This window comes from Manis pentadactyla, chromosome 4, assembly GCF_030020395.1.
Source record: "Manis pentadactyla isolate mManPen7 chromosome 4, mManPen7.hap1, whole genome shotgun sequence".
Taxonomy (NCBI): domain Eukaryota; kingdom Metazoa; phylum Chordata; class Mammalia; order Pholidota; family Manidae; genus Manis; species Manis pentadactyla.
In genome coordinates this window covers 26,429,783-26,447,333 of record NC_080022.1, presented here as the reverse complement: position 1 = coordinate 26,447,333, position 17,551 = coordinate 26,429,783, and the positions used below count along the sequence as shown (strand labels likewise).

The following is a 17,551-nucleotide window of genomic DNA, read 5'->3' as shown; positions in this document are numbered from 1 at the left end:
TTCACACAGTGCCTGTTCAGTTGTAGGCATTCAAAGAACTGAGCCTTGGACTTCAGAGTTGAAAGGCACCAGAGGTTGTCTGGCTGGTCTGAAATGTGTGTTCAGTGCTTGAATCCATCCTACACTGTCCTGCAAACTAGCCCTCCAACCTCTTCTTGCATGCTGCCCTGGACAGGACACTCACAGCTCTTTAGGAAGTCCACATTGCACTGGGACCAGCTTTATAGCTGGGGAGTACTGGTCCAGCTGCAGGGGGTCATTTTCCTCCTGTCTTCTGTTTCTCCCCCCTCTCCCTGTACCCCAGCTGAGGGGTACTACTTTTTGATGACTTAATCACTGACCCTGAACTTGTTGAGCACCACTGTATACCAAGTTTGGCTATACAGAGATAGGCCAGATGAATCCAGGTTTTCAAGGAGCCCACAGTCTGTAAACAAACGTTCACCTACTGTGTTGAAGAATGGGACTTGAGAGGAGGTAGCAACTGCTGTGCCCTAGGATTGATGGGGTGGGCACGCTGGGGTTGATAGGGTGGGCACGTAGGTAAGGTTTCTTGGAAGGAAGGGTCCCTGAACTGCATGAGAGGGCGAAGTTGGGAGGACAGGCCTTCCATATGGAACAACCTCACAGTCTGTGCTGCCTCCTCAACCCATGCTCTCTCCCACTGTGGTCCTGGGTCCTGCTAAGAAATCCAGAGGCGCTAAGATACCTTGGAAGCTGGGGCTCAGGCAGAGCTGAGGGGTGGGAGGTGCTGCCACGTGAACCTGCCAGTTAACCAACCAACCAGCCTCCTCAGGGCCCTGTGGGGTCCAGTTCTGTGCTTGACTTCCCCATGGGCAGCCCGGAGAAGGAAACAGGGCCTGGTGTAGGCAGCTCACACAGAGAGCTTACAGGACGGTGTACTAACACAGGAAGCAGACATAAGCTCTGGCTCTGGTGGTGGTCTGGACCCCAGGGCCAGAGGGCAGGAAAGGCCATGCACCCAGCCCACCAATAAGCTGCTGCCTAGTGGACCCTTGCTGTGGACTTTGGACCCCATGTTGTTCTCTGATGGCCCTGGCCGCCTTAGGTCTGGCAGTATCCTGGAGGCCAGGGCAGCACCAGCCTGAAACTCATCAAATACATGCAAATTAAAGACAGCCCTAGGGTGCGAAGGTCAGGAGAAGCCAACATATGGAGACATATACAGTTGCCTTGGACAGATAAACTTTTTGCTCATTATCACAACTTTAGGAGGTAGGTATTGTTATCCCTATTTTACAGGTGAGAGAATTGAGACTCAGATAAAATTTTCATAGTCATGCAGGTAAGCTATGCTATAAATGGCAGATGATTGCATTTCCAATACTTAGCAATAAGGTTGCTGGACTTTTCCTTCCAGATCCCTGGAGTTGGAAGAGAGAACACCAGCCCTGGCCACAGGGGCTGGTGGGGTCTGCAAATCAAAGGCTCTGTTCTCTCAGATGCCACTGTCTTGGCCACCAGGGCTGTCCTGCTCTCTTCGGCATGCTCAAGGTGTGGGAGGTCTTCCAAAGGAGCCCAGGCAAACAAAGTCCTGGAAGAAACATGAAACAGATGAGTTTTTAGAGTATGTCTGATCCAAACCTGAGTCAGGTATGGCTATAGCCTCTGCCCAGGCCTGTCTGAGAAACCCTTTCAGATTTACTTCGAGATCTCACACATTTCAGTGGCTTCTCCTCAGCTGTCAGTAGCTAACCCTCAACACTGTGCTGGATATTTTACCTGCATTATCTTAATCCTCATGATGTCATGATGAAAAAGAACTATTCTTGCCCTCATTTTAAAGTTCAGGAAACTGAACTTGGGGGAGATGAAGGGACTTCCTCCAGGCCGCATGTCTAATAACTGACGGACCTGGGATACGAACCCAAACAGTTTAACTCGAGACCCCAAATGCAGTCTCTCACTTGCTGCCCCATCCAGGGTCCTAGAGGAGTCTGGTCCTGGGAGGTCTGCCTCTGAACTGTGGCCAGGATGACTTCCCCAAAGAAGACTTCAGGAAGGGGAGCTTGGACACGGCAAGGCAGAACAGCTTGAGAATTGGTTCATTTGACAGCAAGGGAAGAGCAGTTGGCCATGGCTACAATTAGGGGGCTTGAGGGGGTAAGGCTGGCCAGGCTAAACTGTGTCTCATAGGGCCCTTGGAAGCTCTGGAGAAGAAGAAGGAAGCCTGAACTTTGTTTCTGGTGCCTCTTGGCCACATGGCCCCCCAGCTGGTTAGGTTTCATTCAGCCCAGAGAATCTGAATGGAAAGACCTACTCAGGGCTGGGTGGTAAACCCCAGACCATGAGATTCCCTCCTCTGAGTATCATTATTCTCTGCAATGTTGGGAGGGTCATTTCCCCCCTCTTCCTCTCCCCTGTGCCCCACAACCTTCCTTGAACTATGCAAAGGGGCACATCTGGAGAGACGCAGATGTGGCTGGCAGGGAACCATCTTTACCTGCCATTTGAGAGGCTAGATAACATGATGAGCAGTGTTAGGTTTACAGGCTGGATTTCTAATACCAAGTCTTCCACAGGTTCTCCAAAACCTTTAGAGGGAAAGAAGTGGAGGTTCTTTCTGGGGGCTGTCGGGCCCAGGAGTAGAGTGGATGAGAGTGGCGAGCGAAGGCTTTCATTCATGCTGTGGATATTTCTTGAGCATCTGTTAGTGCTAGGCATTGTTCTCAACATTCAGAATACTGCAGCATATGGGACAGACACAGTCCTTGCCCTTCTGGGTCTTATGTTCTGCTATGGGGAGGTACACTCTAAATATGTAATAGATAAAATAATTTCAAAGAGCAGTAAGTGCTAAGAAGGCAATGAAACAGGGTGATGTAGAGTGTGCCTGGGGGATGGGGTTCAACTTTAGTTAGCAGGTGGTCAGGGAAGGCCTCTCTGAGTTGAGACCTGGAAGATGAGACGAAAGGAGCCGTGGGAATATCTGGGGCAGAGCGTTCCAGCAGAGAGAACATCAGGCGCAAAGCCCCCTGAGGTGGGATTTTCAAAGCGATTATAGGTAGTGTAGGTTATTCACAGGCTGAGCACCATCCAGTGGGCCAGGAGATGGATTTAGATGTGGATGTGCCTGAGTGTCTCTACTGCTTGGAGCAGTAAGCCCATTTTCTGTAAAATTCCTCCCCTAACTCCACAGGAAGCGTGGATTAAGTAAAGTAATAAAGGTGAATGGAAAAGACCCCAAACCTCCCTTCTTTTATTCTGTTCCTCTTAACTTCTGCATTTTGTGGGGTGGAAAGAGAAGTAGGAGCTTTGTCTCTGGGGTCCTAAGTGCTGGGGTTGGGCACAAGGCATGTGAGTCTCCAGCTCTAGGGCTGAGTAGTGGATGAGGAATGAGGGCACCAGCCCCGCTGCAGAGGTCCTGCCAAAGAGAGCCAGGCAAAGCTCAAGTCAAAGTGGTCAAAGGTGCTCAGGCAGAACTGCGTGCACAGGGAGGTGGCGGGCCAGGGGAGGAATGCCTATCCATGGGCTCAGGTGTATGGGCCACGGGTCAGGGGCTTGGTGTGAGAGTGCCCCATAGCTGGCCCTTTCCCAGAGGACACACAGCCCCAGTCATCCAAGATGCTGTCAGGACAGGAAGCGGTGGAGGACTGGACAGGGAAACTGAGGCAGAATCCTCAGGCTGGCCATGCTGGTTAAATCGGCACAGGGAAAGGGGTGGGTGGGCAAGGCCTCCAACTTTGGGGTCCTGAGAGCATGTGTGGCTCACCCACAGGCTTGGAGGAGCTCAGGCCTGCGGCCCCAAATGCATTCCAGGCCGTACTTGCTGTGAGTTCTGGTGTGTCGGAACTGGCATGGGATGACCTCGCAGACCCTAGTGTGAAGGGGTAGATAGAGCTGATCCCCAGCAAGAAAGCAAATGTACCCCTTCGCAGCCATCTGGACCATCTTGTCCTGCTTGTAGCTCTCCCATACAGCTTTGTGAGGAAGGAGTGAATCAGTTAATATCTGGTTTTTCAAATCTTTATCTTTGCCTAAGGCATCACTCTGTGTCAACCTCTGCCACTGGCCTTTGTCAAACACACCCGGATCCCTGGGTGCTCAGGTGTGGACAGTCTTGAATGAGAACTGTTTTTCCCCTACAGAGTTCCTTGGTCTTATATGATTGTCCCACTGGAATTAGCTGACCTACCCAGGGTCACGCTGTAAACCAGTGGAGGATGTGAAAAAAATGAAAGTACAAATAATGATAGCTACTTTTATTGAGTATTCACGTGCCTAGTACAGTACTAAGGGATTTATATGCTTACCTTAATTATCACATCACTAATACCTTTCTGATAGCTCTATTATTATCCCCATTTTACAGATACTGATGTGGCTGGGCAGGGCCCTGGGGGAGAGAAAAAGAAAACACTGACTCCTTCCTCTGCAGTCCTTTTCCTTCCTCCATTTTCCATTCTTTTTCTGGAACGTAATTGCTTGGGGCAGTGACAGCCTCCTGGCGAATTACACAGCTGGTTTCCTAGTCAGATTTGTAACAACAACCCCGCCTGCCTGGCAGCCCCCAGCAAGTTCCGGTTTAAGAAACTAATTGCTGGATCGTGGAGTTGGTGCTAAATTGGGTAATATCTTGGTGACGGCATGTGTGCCACTTTTTCCCTTTCCAGATAGACTGGAGCTGCATCAGAGAATTTGTCACACACAGCACCCTCCCAGACTCCTTCATTCCTTAATTCCCAGCCAGACACGGGCACTGGCAAAGTGGCTGCTTCCCTGGGCCCAGAGGGTCCCCACCTGGGCAGCTGTCTGTCTCCTGGGATGGTGGAGAGATGACTTGGTGCAATAAAATGGGGAGAATGACACGAGTAGCCACAGTTGTCCTAGAGCCACAGGGAGCTTCCTTTGTTCTGGACATACCTGACCTTGGACGCAGGACACACTCAGTGCTTACAACGTTGGGAAAAAGGCTAAACCACATTCTGGTTAGTCCTAGAGTGTGTGGTATGGGTGAGGTTTTTTAAAAATTTGTTTCCTTTTTATTTTTCCCCCAACAAATTCACTTTCATTATTGTGTTTACTTCAGAAGGGGGAGTTTAATAAGTTCAGCTTCTCTGGACTGGCATGCAGGTAGGAGAAATGTTAAGGTGTTGGAATGAGGCAACACTGGGTGTGACTTCTGGCTTTGCCACCAACTCTGTGACCGTGGGCAGGTCAGTTAGCCTCCCCTAGCTTGTTTCTTCTTCTGAAAATTGGGAGAGGAGGAATAATATCTATCCCTTGTAATAGTTGTGGGAATTAAAAGCCATAAGTAAAGGGATCTTGTTCTTTGTAGGTTCACATTCACTCAGCAAACAGCTGCCATATGCAAAGCATTGGTCTAGGGCTTGGGGAAGATGCAGTGAATAAGATAGATGAAATTCCTGCACTTACAGGGAGCTTACATTCTAGTGGTACAGACAGGTGATCTGAGTCACACAATTTGAAAATGGTAATGATCTAAGAGCTATCCAGGTACATAGTGCCTTGAGAGCAAACAGCAGGGGGATCTGACCTAGTCAGGGAGGCCAGAGAAAGCTTCCCTGAGGAAGCAACTGGGCTGAGATCTGAAGGGTGTGTAGGAGTTAGCAAGCCAGAGGTGGGCAGGAAAAGCTTTCTGGACAGGAGGGATAGGCCCCATAATGGGAGGGATGCTGGGATGCAAAAAGACTGGCCTGGCTGGAGCAGAGGAAGCAAGGGGAGGTGGGGGGGCATGTTGTGAGAGGATGTTGGAAATGTAGGAAGGGCCAGACCCTGCAGGCCCTGCTGGACAGTTTAAGGCATTTTATCCGGAGAACATAAATAAGCCAATGAAGAGTTTTAAGCAGGGAAGTGACATGATCAGATTTGTGTTTCCAAATGGCCATTTGGATTGGAGGAGGATAAGAACAGAGGCAGGGAGACCTGTTAGGAGCTTTTGCTGGCATCCAGGCCGGAAATGATGATGTTGGACTCATTAACAGTGCTTTCTGTTGCAAATACAGAAAATCTGGCCAATGATGGTTTAAATAAAGAAGAATTTATTCCTTACCCGGAGGAAGGTAACTGCGCGTGTTGGTTCCATGGCTCAGTGACTTCAGGACTAACATTTCTGTGATTCCGTAGGCCTTTCTCTCATGGTGGCAAGACAGCTGCCCTTGCTCTGAGCACCATTTTATTTAAACTAAGACAGGGAGGAAGGATGCTCTCAAGCTCCACCCCTTTTATCATCAAGGCAAAATCTTTCCCAGAAACCCTCATCAGATTTTCATGTATGTATGTGGCCTCTAGTTACAGGGAGGCTGAGAAAGGGGAAAGGAGGCTGAAAATAAGTTTTATCTAGTCAGCCAACAATGATTTGGTGGATATGGAAATAAGTGGGTAGATCTATTTTTAAGGAAGGAAAATCCATAAGCCTTGGTGATAGATTGAATTATTAGTCCCTTCCTACCTTGTTTTTCCTTCCTATTGATTATGTTTAATAACAGGGTGGTGGCGAGAGGAATGTAACTGTAAAGCATAATATACAGGAGGAATCTATATCAATTAAATATTTTCCTTAGGAAGTCCATAAACTGATATCTACTTCCCCTAGTAATTTGGATTTGATTGTATTGTTTACTATTTGGACAAAGGGGATTTGGAAATCCAAAAGAAAGGTTTCCCATGAAAGATTACATTGTGTAATCTTTTAGAGTTTCTACAGTGGTTTCATATACATTATATTATTTGATATTGAAGTCCTGGAAGATAGGTGAGCAGGTGTCAGTAGGCTTAGAGAGGGTAGGTCGCTTGTCTAGAGTCACACGCCTTCTGGTCTCAGGGCTTGTGCTTTTTCCACCGGACAGTGCTGCTCTGTGGGACATGAGTAAGGGAGTCGGGGGTGGCTTGTCTGGAGAGGAGCAATTACAGGGACCCATCTCCCCTGCGACTAGAGCTGGGAAACATGGATTGATGCTAAATAGACTCAAGTTTGATAAGATCTTGATGAAGGCTCAGCAGCTTGGCAGCTGCACCTGTGTGGAGCTGGAGGAAGGGAGAACCTGGGGATGTACATTGTTGGGAAGCTCAGCGTCAGGCTCCAGCTTGATGTGACCACAAGCAAATGGATGGTCTCGGCTTCTGCCTAAGTGGCATCTCGTGAGTCTCAGACATGGGTCCCGTCTGGGGCAGAGGGGAGGAGAACCATGCCATGGAGGAAGGACCAGGCTATTAACAGTTTCTAAAGCAAAGAGACACTTCCAGGTGCTTTTCTCACAACTTCTTTGAGGCTGTCTTGATCTGAAGTCACCTCCACTTCCCCAGAGAAGGGCAATGGAGAAGAATTGTCGTCTAGAGACAGTTAGTTGATATCTGTGTGGTCACCCCCATTTCCCTCCAGGCAAGGTAACCAACAGCTTCTCCAGTCCAGGCTATAGAGCAGGCCAGGGCTGGGCATGTCTCACCCTTTCCTCTATGGAAGATTCCCAGGAGACTCCACAATCTTCTTCATTGTCTCACATTCCTCAGAGTCAGGAAGTTCTTCCTGATGTCTGACTGTGTCTCTTCCACACTATTAATCATGCATGCAAAGTTAGCTCTTCTTCCTGACGCCCCTTTGTCTAATAATGTCATCATTAGTCTTCCAGTCACGGTTGCTGCAAACTTCAGAGTCATTTTCCTTTCTAAGTCTCTCCCTCCCATCTTTTCCCAGGACTGACCAATCCCTAAATGTCTGCTGCAACTCTTCCAGTCCACCCATAAGAATTCCTTATTTGCCCACCTCTTCTGCCTTTGTGCCTGCTGTCTCCTCCTCTGGGAATTCTCTTCCCCCACCCCCCCACCTTTGTCTGAGGAACACACAGCCATCTCATTCTCCATCTCAAACACACCTTTCTCTGGGAAATCTTCCTCAATTTCCTGCTGTTGGATCTGGCCTTGCCCTCATCTGAACTAGCCTACCATTTTGGTACCTTTTTGCAGCCCAGTCATTTATTCATCTAGTTGATGAATATTTATTAAGAACCTGCTCTGGACAAAGCCTGCTCATCACAAAGGTGTTGGAGACACAGAGATAAATAGCATATGGTTCCTACCCTGCAGAAGATCACCTTCTAGTTGGGGAGACAGAAACTGAAACAGACAATTTCAGTGCAGTGTGATAGCTGCTTTTGTGGGGGAACTCAGGGTGTTATAAAAGCCCAACAGAGAGGCATAACCCAGAATAAAAGTACAGAAAGTCTTTGAGGAGGGAAGATGGGCTTAATATGAGTAAGTGTTAGCCAAGGGCTGAGGGGTAGATGAAAGGAGATTCTGGAAGGAGGGAACTGTTTGTGCCAGAATACAGGGACCTAAAATAACCCTGTCATGTGAGAGATTGCTCCCCTGTTAGACTATAAACCCCTCAATGACAGTGACCACACTTAAATCAACTTTATACACTTCTCACTCAGAGTCTTGCTTACGGTAGCTGCTCAACAAATATTTGTGTGATGGAATCATATTTGTGGGCAGTGGAAAAAAAAAAAAAAAGGCAGTGGTTCAGCACCATGGACAGATCACAAAGACACCTGCAGTTGGAGGTAGTCCAACCTATAAGCTCATCTGCATGTATTTGCATAATGAAGCCAACTTCATTTCCCTGGGGGTGCAAAGGCTCTGCATCATGGGGGATCCAATCAACCCTGGTTTTGGGGGTTGGGAAGGGAAACTGTCAAGGCCAGGGACTGGTCTTCTGAGGACTTTGGGAGAATCTCTTTCCCCCTTTGCTCACCCCTTTTCTTTTCTGTCAGGTGCCAGTGGTCCTGAGCCTTCTGAAGTTAGGATTCTGTCAGTGGGGATCCTGACACCAAGGATGGGACACCCTGGATGGTGAGTGGTAGGAGTCTGGGAAATAGGGATTCAATTGAGGTTCTCAAATCAAAATAAGGTGGGTTTGAATCTTGATTCAGAGTGACTCACCCACTTACCAGCTTTGTGACCTCACCATTTTGAGATCAATTTTCTTATGGGTAAATTTGGATAGTATCTACACACAGGATTTCATTGGGGTTAGAGAATATTAGGTAGCACAGTACCTGCTACATGGCAAGTGCTGGGGAAGTAGTAGATGAGCTGTGAGCAGGATCTGGAAGAAGCCTGAATGCAGTGGGTATGGAGAGGTGGTGGTGGGGAGGAAGGGAGGACGAGTCTTGGAGGTGCTGCTGTCTGGAGTCTTTGAGGCTGTCATCCCCTCCTAGTCAGCAGATGGCCCAGGAGCCTGGTCTGGGATGAGGGAGGGCACCGTCTGCCAGCTCCTCAGTCCCTGTCCCTCCTGCTGACACCCCCTCCTGTCGTAGCTCCTGTCCTGGCAGCTCTGGAGTCCTGATTGGAGGCAGTTCTTGCTGGGAGCTGACCTCTCTGTCCTGTATCCTTGGCAAGCCTGGGATGAGGGCCGGGGGCACTGGTTCCAACACTTTATTTCCATTACCTCTCTGCCCTGCCAGCGCACTGCTCCTGGGAGAAGGAACTCCTGGGTTTAAACCACAGTTTAGGATTCAGATGCTGCCTTGTATAGCCAATGTCTCTCCTCTTTCTGGTTTCTTTTCCTTTCCTGACTTCCCTCCAGTGGCATGGGGGTAGCAAGTGGGGGTAAAAGGCAAAAGGGGGAATTTCGTTGGGGAGTATTTGGAATCTAGAAGTGGAAAGAGAAATCATCTCAGGTTATTTATTCCTAATTCAGTCCTGTGGGGAGGGAGAATGAGCCTGCAACCAGAAGGAAGGAACAGGGTGTGGAAGAAAGGAGTTTTCCTATGGACTCATAGTAGATATGTGGCTCTGGGTCCAGTGTTCTCTTTGGTTACTGCTGCTAGGAGCTGTGACCCTGAGGCCTGCCACTTCATAGCAGTGGAAGTGAATAGGGATGGGGCAGAGGTGTGGCTCTGGAACAATTTGCCTAACGTCAGCTTGTTAAAAGCTAATTCACCTAATGACTGGTTTCTTTGAATATAGATTTTAAAAATGTCTGTTTGGGTATGATTTTATTTATGATAATCTAGGGATTTTTAAAAACCCATTTGGCTGAGGGCATTTCCTCTTGTGAATAATTATTTATCAGATTTGCAGCATTTGATGAATGATGGTATTATTTTGTGCCCTTGTGAGTGTCTTTGTCTAACATGACTGTTTTAAGGACTTTTAAGCTCATCTGTGGAAAGATAGTACAATTAGTCACAATAAATTGATATGCATTACCTAAAGAGATACCAGAATAACCAATGGAAGATGGTTTTAGGTGAACTGGCCTGTTGTTCAATCCAAATCCCTTTTCTTCCTATTTTCCCAGGAGGTTCCTGGGGCCTGGCCCCCAACACTATGAAGAGCCCTTGTTGAGGCCATGAGGGGTTACCATGGCGACCGAGGCAGCCATCCCCGCCCAGCCCGCTTTGCTGATCAGCAGCATATGGACGTGGGCCCAGCTGCCAGGGCCCCGTACCTGCTGGGCTCCGGGGAGGCCTTCTCCACTGAGCCCCGCTTCTGTGCCCCAAGAGCTGGCCTGGGACACCTTTCTCCCGAAGGGCCCCTGAGCCTGAGTGAGGGGCCATCGGTAGGCCTTGAGGGAGGGTCGGGGGGGGTTGGGGCTGGGGGGGGTAGCAGCACCTTCCCCAGGATGTACCCCGGGCAGGGCCCTTTCGACACCTGTGAAGACTGTGTGGGCCACCCACAAGGCAAGGGTGCCCCCCGCCTGCCTCCTACACTCCTGGACCAGTTTGAAAAGCAGTTGCCAGTTCAACAAGATGGCTTTCACACGCTACCATACCAGCGAGGTCCAGCGGGGGCTGGGCCCGGGCCAGGGCCAGGGTCTGGCACTGCCCCCGAGGCCCGCAGCGAGAGCCCCAGCCGCATCCGGCACCTGGTTCACTCTGTGCAGAAGCTCTTTGCCAAGTCCCACTCTCTGGAGGCCCCAGGGAAGCGGGACTATAATGGGCCCAAAGCTGAGGGAAGAGGCGGCTCTGGGGGAGACAGCTACCCTGGCCCAGGCTCTGGAGGCCCCCACACCTCCCACCACCACCATCACCACCACCATCACCACCACCACCAGTCCCGGCACGGCAAGAGGAGCAAGAGCAAGGACCGCAAGGGGGAAGGGCGGCACCAGGCCAAGGCTGCGGGCTGGTGGAGCTCCGACGACAACTTGGACAGTGATAGCGGCTTCCTGGCGGGTGGGCGGCCCCCTGGGGAACCCGGTGGCCCCTTCTGCCTGGAGGCTCCAGATGGATCCTACCGGGACTTGAGCTTCAAGGGGCGCTCGGGCGGGTCGGAAGGCCGCTGTCTTGCCTGCACTGGCATGTCCATGTCACTGGATGGACAATCAGTCAAGCGAAGTGCCTGGCATACCATGATGGTCAGCCAGGGCCGGGATGGATACCCAGGGGCTGGGCCAGGCAAGGGGCTCCTGGGTCCAGAGGCCAAGGCCAAAGCCAGGACTTACCACTATCTGCAGGTGAGGCTTTGGTGGGGGTGGGGAATGGGGTCCTCAGCCCTCATTGGAGTTGTCACTCAGGGAGCTTTGGAAAGGGTTGGATGGGAGTCAGTTATCCTCATGATGAAGGGTCCCCTTTGGGGCCTCAGTTTTCCCATTTGTGCAGTGAAGGGGCCCTTCTATTCTGATGTCGTATGTTGGTGCCAGGAAGAATTCCCTTTGATCTGCTGTTTTGCTGGCCTCTGTCTTAAGAGCTTGGAGGGAGAATGAGGTTGAGGGTAGAGAGTGGACAGGACAGCATGGCACTCCCTGGGTATAGCTTCCCTTGAGATTGGAGGTCAGCAGTTGGAAAGCAGTTCTCCTGCCCCCAGGCCTTCTCCAGACCTCTTTTCTGCTCAGATCTGGGTGGTCCAGATATTGCTTGAATATGAAGGTCAGTTATTTCCAGAATGTGCCTCTGCTGGGTTTGCGGTTCTGGAGTACCTGCAGTAAGACACCCATGCAGCTGTAGTCCCGGGGCTTTTCCTAGGCTGGGGACACAAGTCTGAGCACTGGATATGCAGTGCTGGATGGGAGTGGATGATGCAGGTGATAGCTGGCATTCTGTCCGCATCCTGCCTCACTACTGCTGTGGTCTCCACAGGTGAGGATAGGAACTCTGATCCCTTCTTCTCATGAAGCCTTTGTCCATCCCACACTGTCCCCTCTCCCTCCTCTTACTGAGATAGAGTCAGGGCTCTTCTTACCATCCACCCTTCCCTCTTCTGCCTCAGGCCCCCCTCCTGTACCACTGACATACTGTCTTGAGCCGGCTCATAGTTTTAGGAAGAAAAGTCAAAACAAGTTCTAGAACTCCAGCACATTTAGGGTTCTCCCCCAAACTCATGTTCCACATAGTTAATCCACAGTCATTCATTCAGTGAGCCTTTCCTGGGTGCTGTGGATACGAAGATGAAGACACAGACACTACTTGTGAGGAGTCCAGAGTTTAGAGGAGGGGTAGACAGGGAGGCAGACAATGCAGTGTGATGAAGCTGTGATAGGAGAGCGCCCGGGCTCCATCAGAGCACAGAGCAGGCGCCTCACCCAACTGGGGCGATGTGGCCAGGGGTTGCTCAGAACAGCTTCTGGGAAGAATGACCCCTGCGCTGAATCTCAGTGGAGGAGATAAAGTTAGTTGAGTGCAGAAGTGGATTGAGGGTGTGACAGGAAGTGGCTACAACATGTTCAAAGGTATGGAGAATAAGGCTTGTATGTGTCTTTTGGGTGTTACTGGTCTTGCTGATAAGTTGTCACATGCTAAGGCTCTCCTGGGTGGGGAGCTCACGAAAGCTCAAGGGAACAAATACGGCCATGGTGGAAGAAGGAAGGGGTGGGAGATGGAAGGGAAGGTTGGAGACAACTAGGATTCAGGACTTCTGGATTGACCTTGGATTGCCGCCTCCCTAGGAAGCTGGGAATTGAAGGTTCCAGCAGAAAGGGCCAAGGGGGGGATGCCAGCCCTTCTCTTGTAACTGAGTCCTTGCCATCCCAGGAGGCTCACTGCCACTCTGCTACTCTCTGCTGCTTCTCCAGGGCTGCCCTGACCTCTCTGGGGGCTTCCTTTTTAACATGCACCTCACAGTGTCCTGCAGAGGAGCACGGAGCTCTGCAGTGACTGTGGCATGGGAGCCCTGCAGTGTGGCATGGAGCACCCTGGCTGTCCCATCTGCTGGCCTGCCTCTCTGCTTGTCTGTGGCTCCTCTCTACAGAACATGGGGAGGGAATGACTTGTCAGGGTCTAGGGTTCGAGGGCATCTTAAGACTGTGAAGTCTGAGCCTGTTTGGGGTAGAACTAAGGGTCTGCATGGACACTCCATACAGCCTGGTGTTCCCTGGCACTAAAGCAGGGATGCTGGCCCCATCGGACTAGCTGCCCCAACCCTTTTGTTGAGACCCTGTTTCTCCCACTTGACCCCAGCTCTCAACTCTCTTCCAAACCCCTTTCCACTCAGGGCCCTTATTCCTTATGGAGTCTTGTTTCCTCCCTGAGATCCCATCTTCTGGTTGAGTCCCAGTCCTCCGTGAGCTCTGCCTCTCCCTGTGGTTCCTTCATGGGGCCCCACACATCCCTGGGTCCTCATTCTCACACTGATCTCTGTCCCCTGACCTAGCATCACCCCCCGAGGTGAGGAACCTGTGGACCCTATCTATGCTGTCCCTGAACCTTGATGCCTCTCAAAGCCCCCAATCCCCACCCTATTCAACCTGTTTCTTACAACAGGTGTTTTGAATCTTCCTCATCTGCCCAGCCCTTTCCCCCAGGTCTTCATTCACACCTCATTCTTCCTGGTGGAGACCAGCCATCATGGATTCCCTCAGCTTCCCATCAGTCTACCTGTAGATTCCTCTAGATCCCCAGCCACCCTCATCTCCTTCCTTCCTGGCTCAGAGGCAAGGCCAGGCCACCCATTCCAGGTTGATCCCTCCAGTAGGCCTTGAGCCCATCTCCCCAGGGTCCCTTCCATCCCTGAACTGTCTGTCTCCTCCCTCCCCACATTTCAAGACTATCTTTATTTTACTGCTTTTCCCTCATGCTGAAAACATGCCCAAGTTCGTCATCCTAAAATCCCATTTTACCACCACCCCAAAACCCCTTCCACCTCCTGTCTTTCCTTCATATCCAAGTTCTTGGAGCATATGCTCCACTTCTTCACTTCCTTTCACTCTCCCCTTTACTACGGTCTGACTTCCACACCCTTATCCTCTAAAATGTTCTGGCAGTGGCCACCAGTGGGCTCTTGAGAGCTCTTCTTGAGAGGTACATTGCAATGCTTATAATAGTCAACATTTATTGAGCACTTACTATGTGCTGGGCACTCTACATTGGTTCATGTATCCTTTTCACCAACCCTGAGATGTAGGTGTAATTATTACCAATTCACAGAGGAGGAAACTGAGGTTTAGAGATTAATCAGTTTTGCTCAAGTTCACCTAGTTAACAAGAGATGGGGCCAGAATTTGAACATGAATCTGTCTTAACTCCCGAGCCCGAATCACTAACCTCTGAATGTGCTGTGGCATTTGACATTATCATCTCCTTTTATTCTGGAAATGTCTCCTGTTTCCCTGACATGGCACTCTCCTGACTTCCCTCCTACCCCTCTGCCCACTCCTCCTCAGGTGACTTCATAGGCTCCTCTTCTTTTCTCTGCAGTTCCTCTTTAAATGTCAGTGGATGGCTCCCAGCTCTCTCTGCTTTCTGCTGGGCTGTTTCATTCACTCCTATGGATTGAGCTGCCCCCATGACTCCCACATGTCTGCCCTCCAGCCCAGATCTCTCCACTGAACTCCAGAACCAAATACCCTGTCACCTGCTCAACAATTCTCTGCCAAGCTCAAGATGGCCAACCCCGAACCTGTCACCTTTCCCCCATATCTGTTTCTCTGGGATTCTGCGGCACCCCCCCAGGTCCTCAGCCGCAGCCTCCTAGTCACTCTTGACAACTCCCTGCCCCCTCGTCCCTGACGTCTAATCAGGCTCACTGCCGCTCCTTAACTCCTCTCATTTCCATCTCCTCTTCCCCCTCTTGTCATTGTCTTAATTTAGGCTCATCACCTCTCGCCCGGATGACAGCATCGGCCTCCTAATTAGTCTCCCTGCTGCCTCTCGAGCCCCCACCCTGGCTCCTGGCCCTCCACTGTCCATCCTCTTTTCGGACCTTACGGGTGCTCTTGTGAAACACAAGTCTGATGTCACTCCCCTGCTTAAAATCCTCTGGCTTTTCACCGAAGGAAAAGGGGAGGGCTGGAGGACTGGGGATGTGAGCAGGTTGAGAGGTTAAAGAAGGAGAGGTGAAAGGTAACTGAAGTCAGGTGATACTTCACTGCTGGGGTGGGACTGACGCAGGTCACTTTGGCCTCTGATCTGTAGCCCCTTGACACTGGCATGTCAGCCTCTCTGGGTGGCCCTCAGTTAAGTAGTGAAAGGTCCGTGGAGAATGACGAGGCACCTTTTCTAAGGGGAAACCTCACCTGCTGCTCCACCTCTCATGCTCCAGAGAGTGGCCTGCTCAAGCCAGGGTATGGCGTCTCCATGGCGGTGGGGAAAGAGGGTCTTGGCTTCTAGATTTAGTAGGGATGTGTCTGAGAGACAGAGGCCCCTGTCCCCGCAGGTGCCCCAAGACGACTGGGGGGGTTACCCCACTGCGGGCAAGGATGGGGAGATCCCCTGCCGCAGGATGCGGAGCGGCAGCTACATCAAAGCCATGGGGGATGAGGAGAGTGGAGACTCAGATGGCAGCCCGAAGACGTCCCCCAAAGCAGTTGCCCGGCGCTTCACCACCCGCCGCTCCTCCAGCGTGGACCAGGCCCGGATCAAGTAAGGACAGGGAGGGCCAGGAGTGGGGTTGTTGGGGGAGCGGAAAGTGGGCCCCTATAGGAGATGTGTGTGGAGTGGGTACCAGTTGGCTTCCCTCTTAGGGTTCAACTGGGGAGTCTCTGTTCCAAGTAAAGAGGGGGCCCCTGACAATAGCTCCTACCTGCGTACCTCTTCCAGAGAGTTCCTTTACCCAGGAGTCTCTGAGGGACCTCTGTGAGTTTCTGAGGGATAGAACCTGTTCAGGGGCTCCAATACCCCTTGGAGCAGACTCCATTCTGAATGTGGAATTTTGACCTTTTCCAGCTGTTGTGTCCCACCCCGGATCCACCCCCGGAGCAACATTCCCGGCTACACCCGTTCCCTTACCACTGGACAGGTAGGGAGAGGCCCACACACCTAAAGGAAAGGGTGGGAAGGGGGCTCAGTCCCATACCCAGCCTAGGGCTTAAAATCAGAGGTCTGCCCATGGAGAGAGTGACGGTCTGTTTCTGGGAGAGCTGAGGAGCCTGCTTTGGGACTCCTAGAGCTGGGGATCTTGGGGAGTCACATTCTTAAAAACCACCAGATGTCCTCCAAGTTGTGAGCTTGTAAGGGCTACACCTCAGTTCTGTGAGGTTCCACAGCCCTGTCCTGGCCTGAGTGCTTCCAGCCGTCCTGTGCAAAATGACAGGATCAAGTGCACAGACAGGCTATGCAGAACTGTGGTCTCAGAGGTGTCTGGGCTTGAGTTCTTTCCTCCACTCCACCCCGTGGACCATTAGCAAGACGGTGCATTTCTCAACACCTCTATTTTTTTCATCTTTAAAATGGCAGTGGTAGTGATGTTTATCTCACAGGGGTTTTGTGAGAGTTCAGTGAGAAATGTATTTAAACACAAGATACCTGGTCCCAAATTGGTATTGTAGAAATGTGAGTTCTATACCTAAGCGTAGACTTTCCCCTTAACTAAATGGAAGCAGCGTAGTTTAGTAATTAAATGCGTGGCATTGGTTAAATTCCGGCTCAGCTACTTACCAGCTGAGTGACCTGGGGCAAGTTACTTGACTTTTTTGAGCCCCACTTTCCCTATTTAAAAATAGGCATCATAATAGTGTTCTCGGCACATAGCCAGCACTCAGTAAAGGTTAGCTATTTTTGCTGTTTGCTGGGGAAAAAAAGCAATGCGAAGGACTGTCCACACTGGCTCCCGGTGTTTGCTGCTGCGGCCTCTCAGCATTTCTTTGTTGCACTTCCTGAATCAGGGAATCTGACTGCACAGCTGTCTTTTCACATCAGACTAGCCTGGGTCCCTAAATCCACTTGTTAATACTCAGTCCTCATTTTACTTAACCTATCGGCAACATCTAACGCAGTTGATGACTCTCTTCTCCCTGAAACACCTTACTCAGTTGACTTTGAGACACCACGCCTTTTACGTTCTCTTAGATTCTTTCTCTCACTTATTCTCTGTCTTGTCACCAGTGCCTCTACAACTCCCCAGGACCTGAATATTGGAGTTTTCTAGGGCTTAGTTCCTAGACTTCTCTCTAGACTCACTCCTTAGATGAGCTCATTCAGGCTCATGGCTTTGAAGATTATGGAAAGCATGATGACTCCCACGAGTGTATCTCTAGTCCAGACCCTCCCATAAATGCCAGGCATGCATATCTGTGTATTGAAATCTCATTTGGATGTTTAGTAAACTCAAGGTATCCAAAACTAAACTGCTGGTGCTGTCCATCCTGCCTCTCCCCAAACAACCTGCTCCATCCACTGTCTTCTCCACTTCA

General features: G+C 50.6%; 1 protein-coding gene across 2 annotated transcripts in view; it reads left to right on the top strand.

Moving 5' to 3' along the window:
- DLGAP3 (DLG associated protein 3) overlaps positions 1–17,551 on the top strand; it is a 53,078-nt gene that overhangs the window by 11,740 nt on the left and 23,787 nt on the right. For both annotated transcript variants that reach the window (XM_036885271.2, XM_036885272.2), the window contains exons 2-5: positions 8,754–8,832; positions 10,286–11,443; positions 15,577–15,782; positions 16,086–16,158. In XM_036885271.2, coding sequence (XP_036741166.1) covers positions 10,337–11,443; positions 15,577–15,782; positions 16,086–16,158 — 1,386 coding nt within the window. In that variant the 5' untranslated portion in view covers positions 8,754–8,832; positions 10,286–10,336. The remainder of the gene's footprint in view (positions 1–8,753; positions 8,833–10,285; positions 11,444–15,576; positions 15,783–16,085; positions 16,159–17,551) is intronic.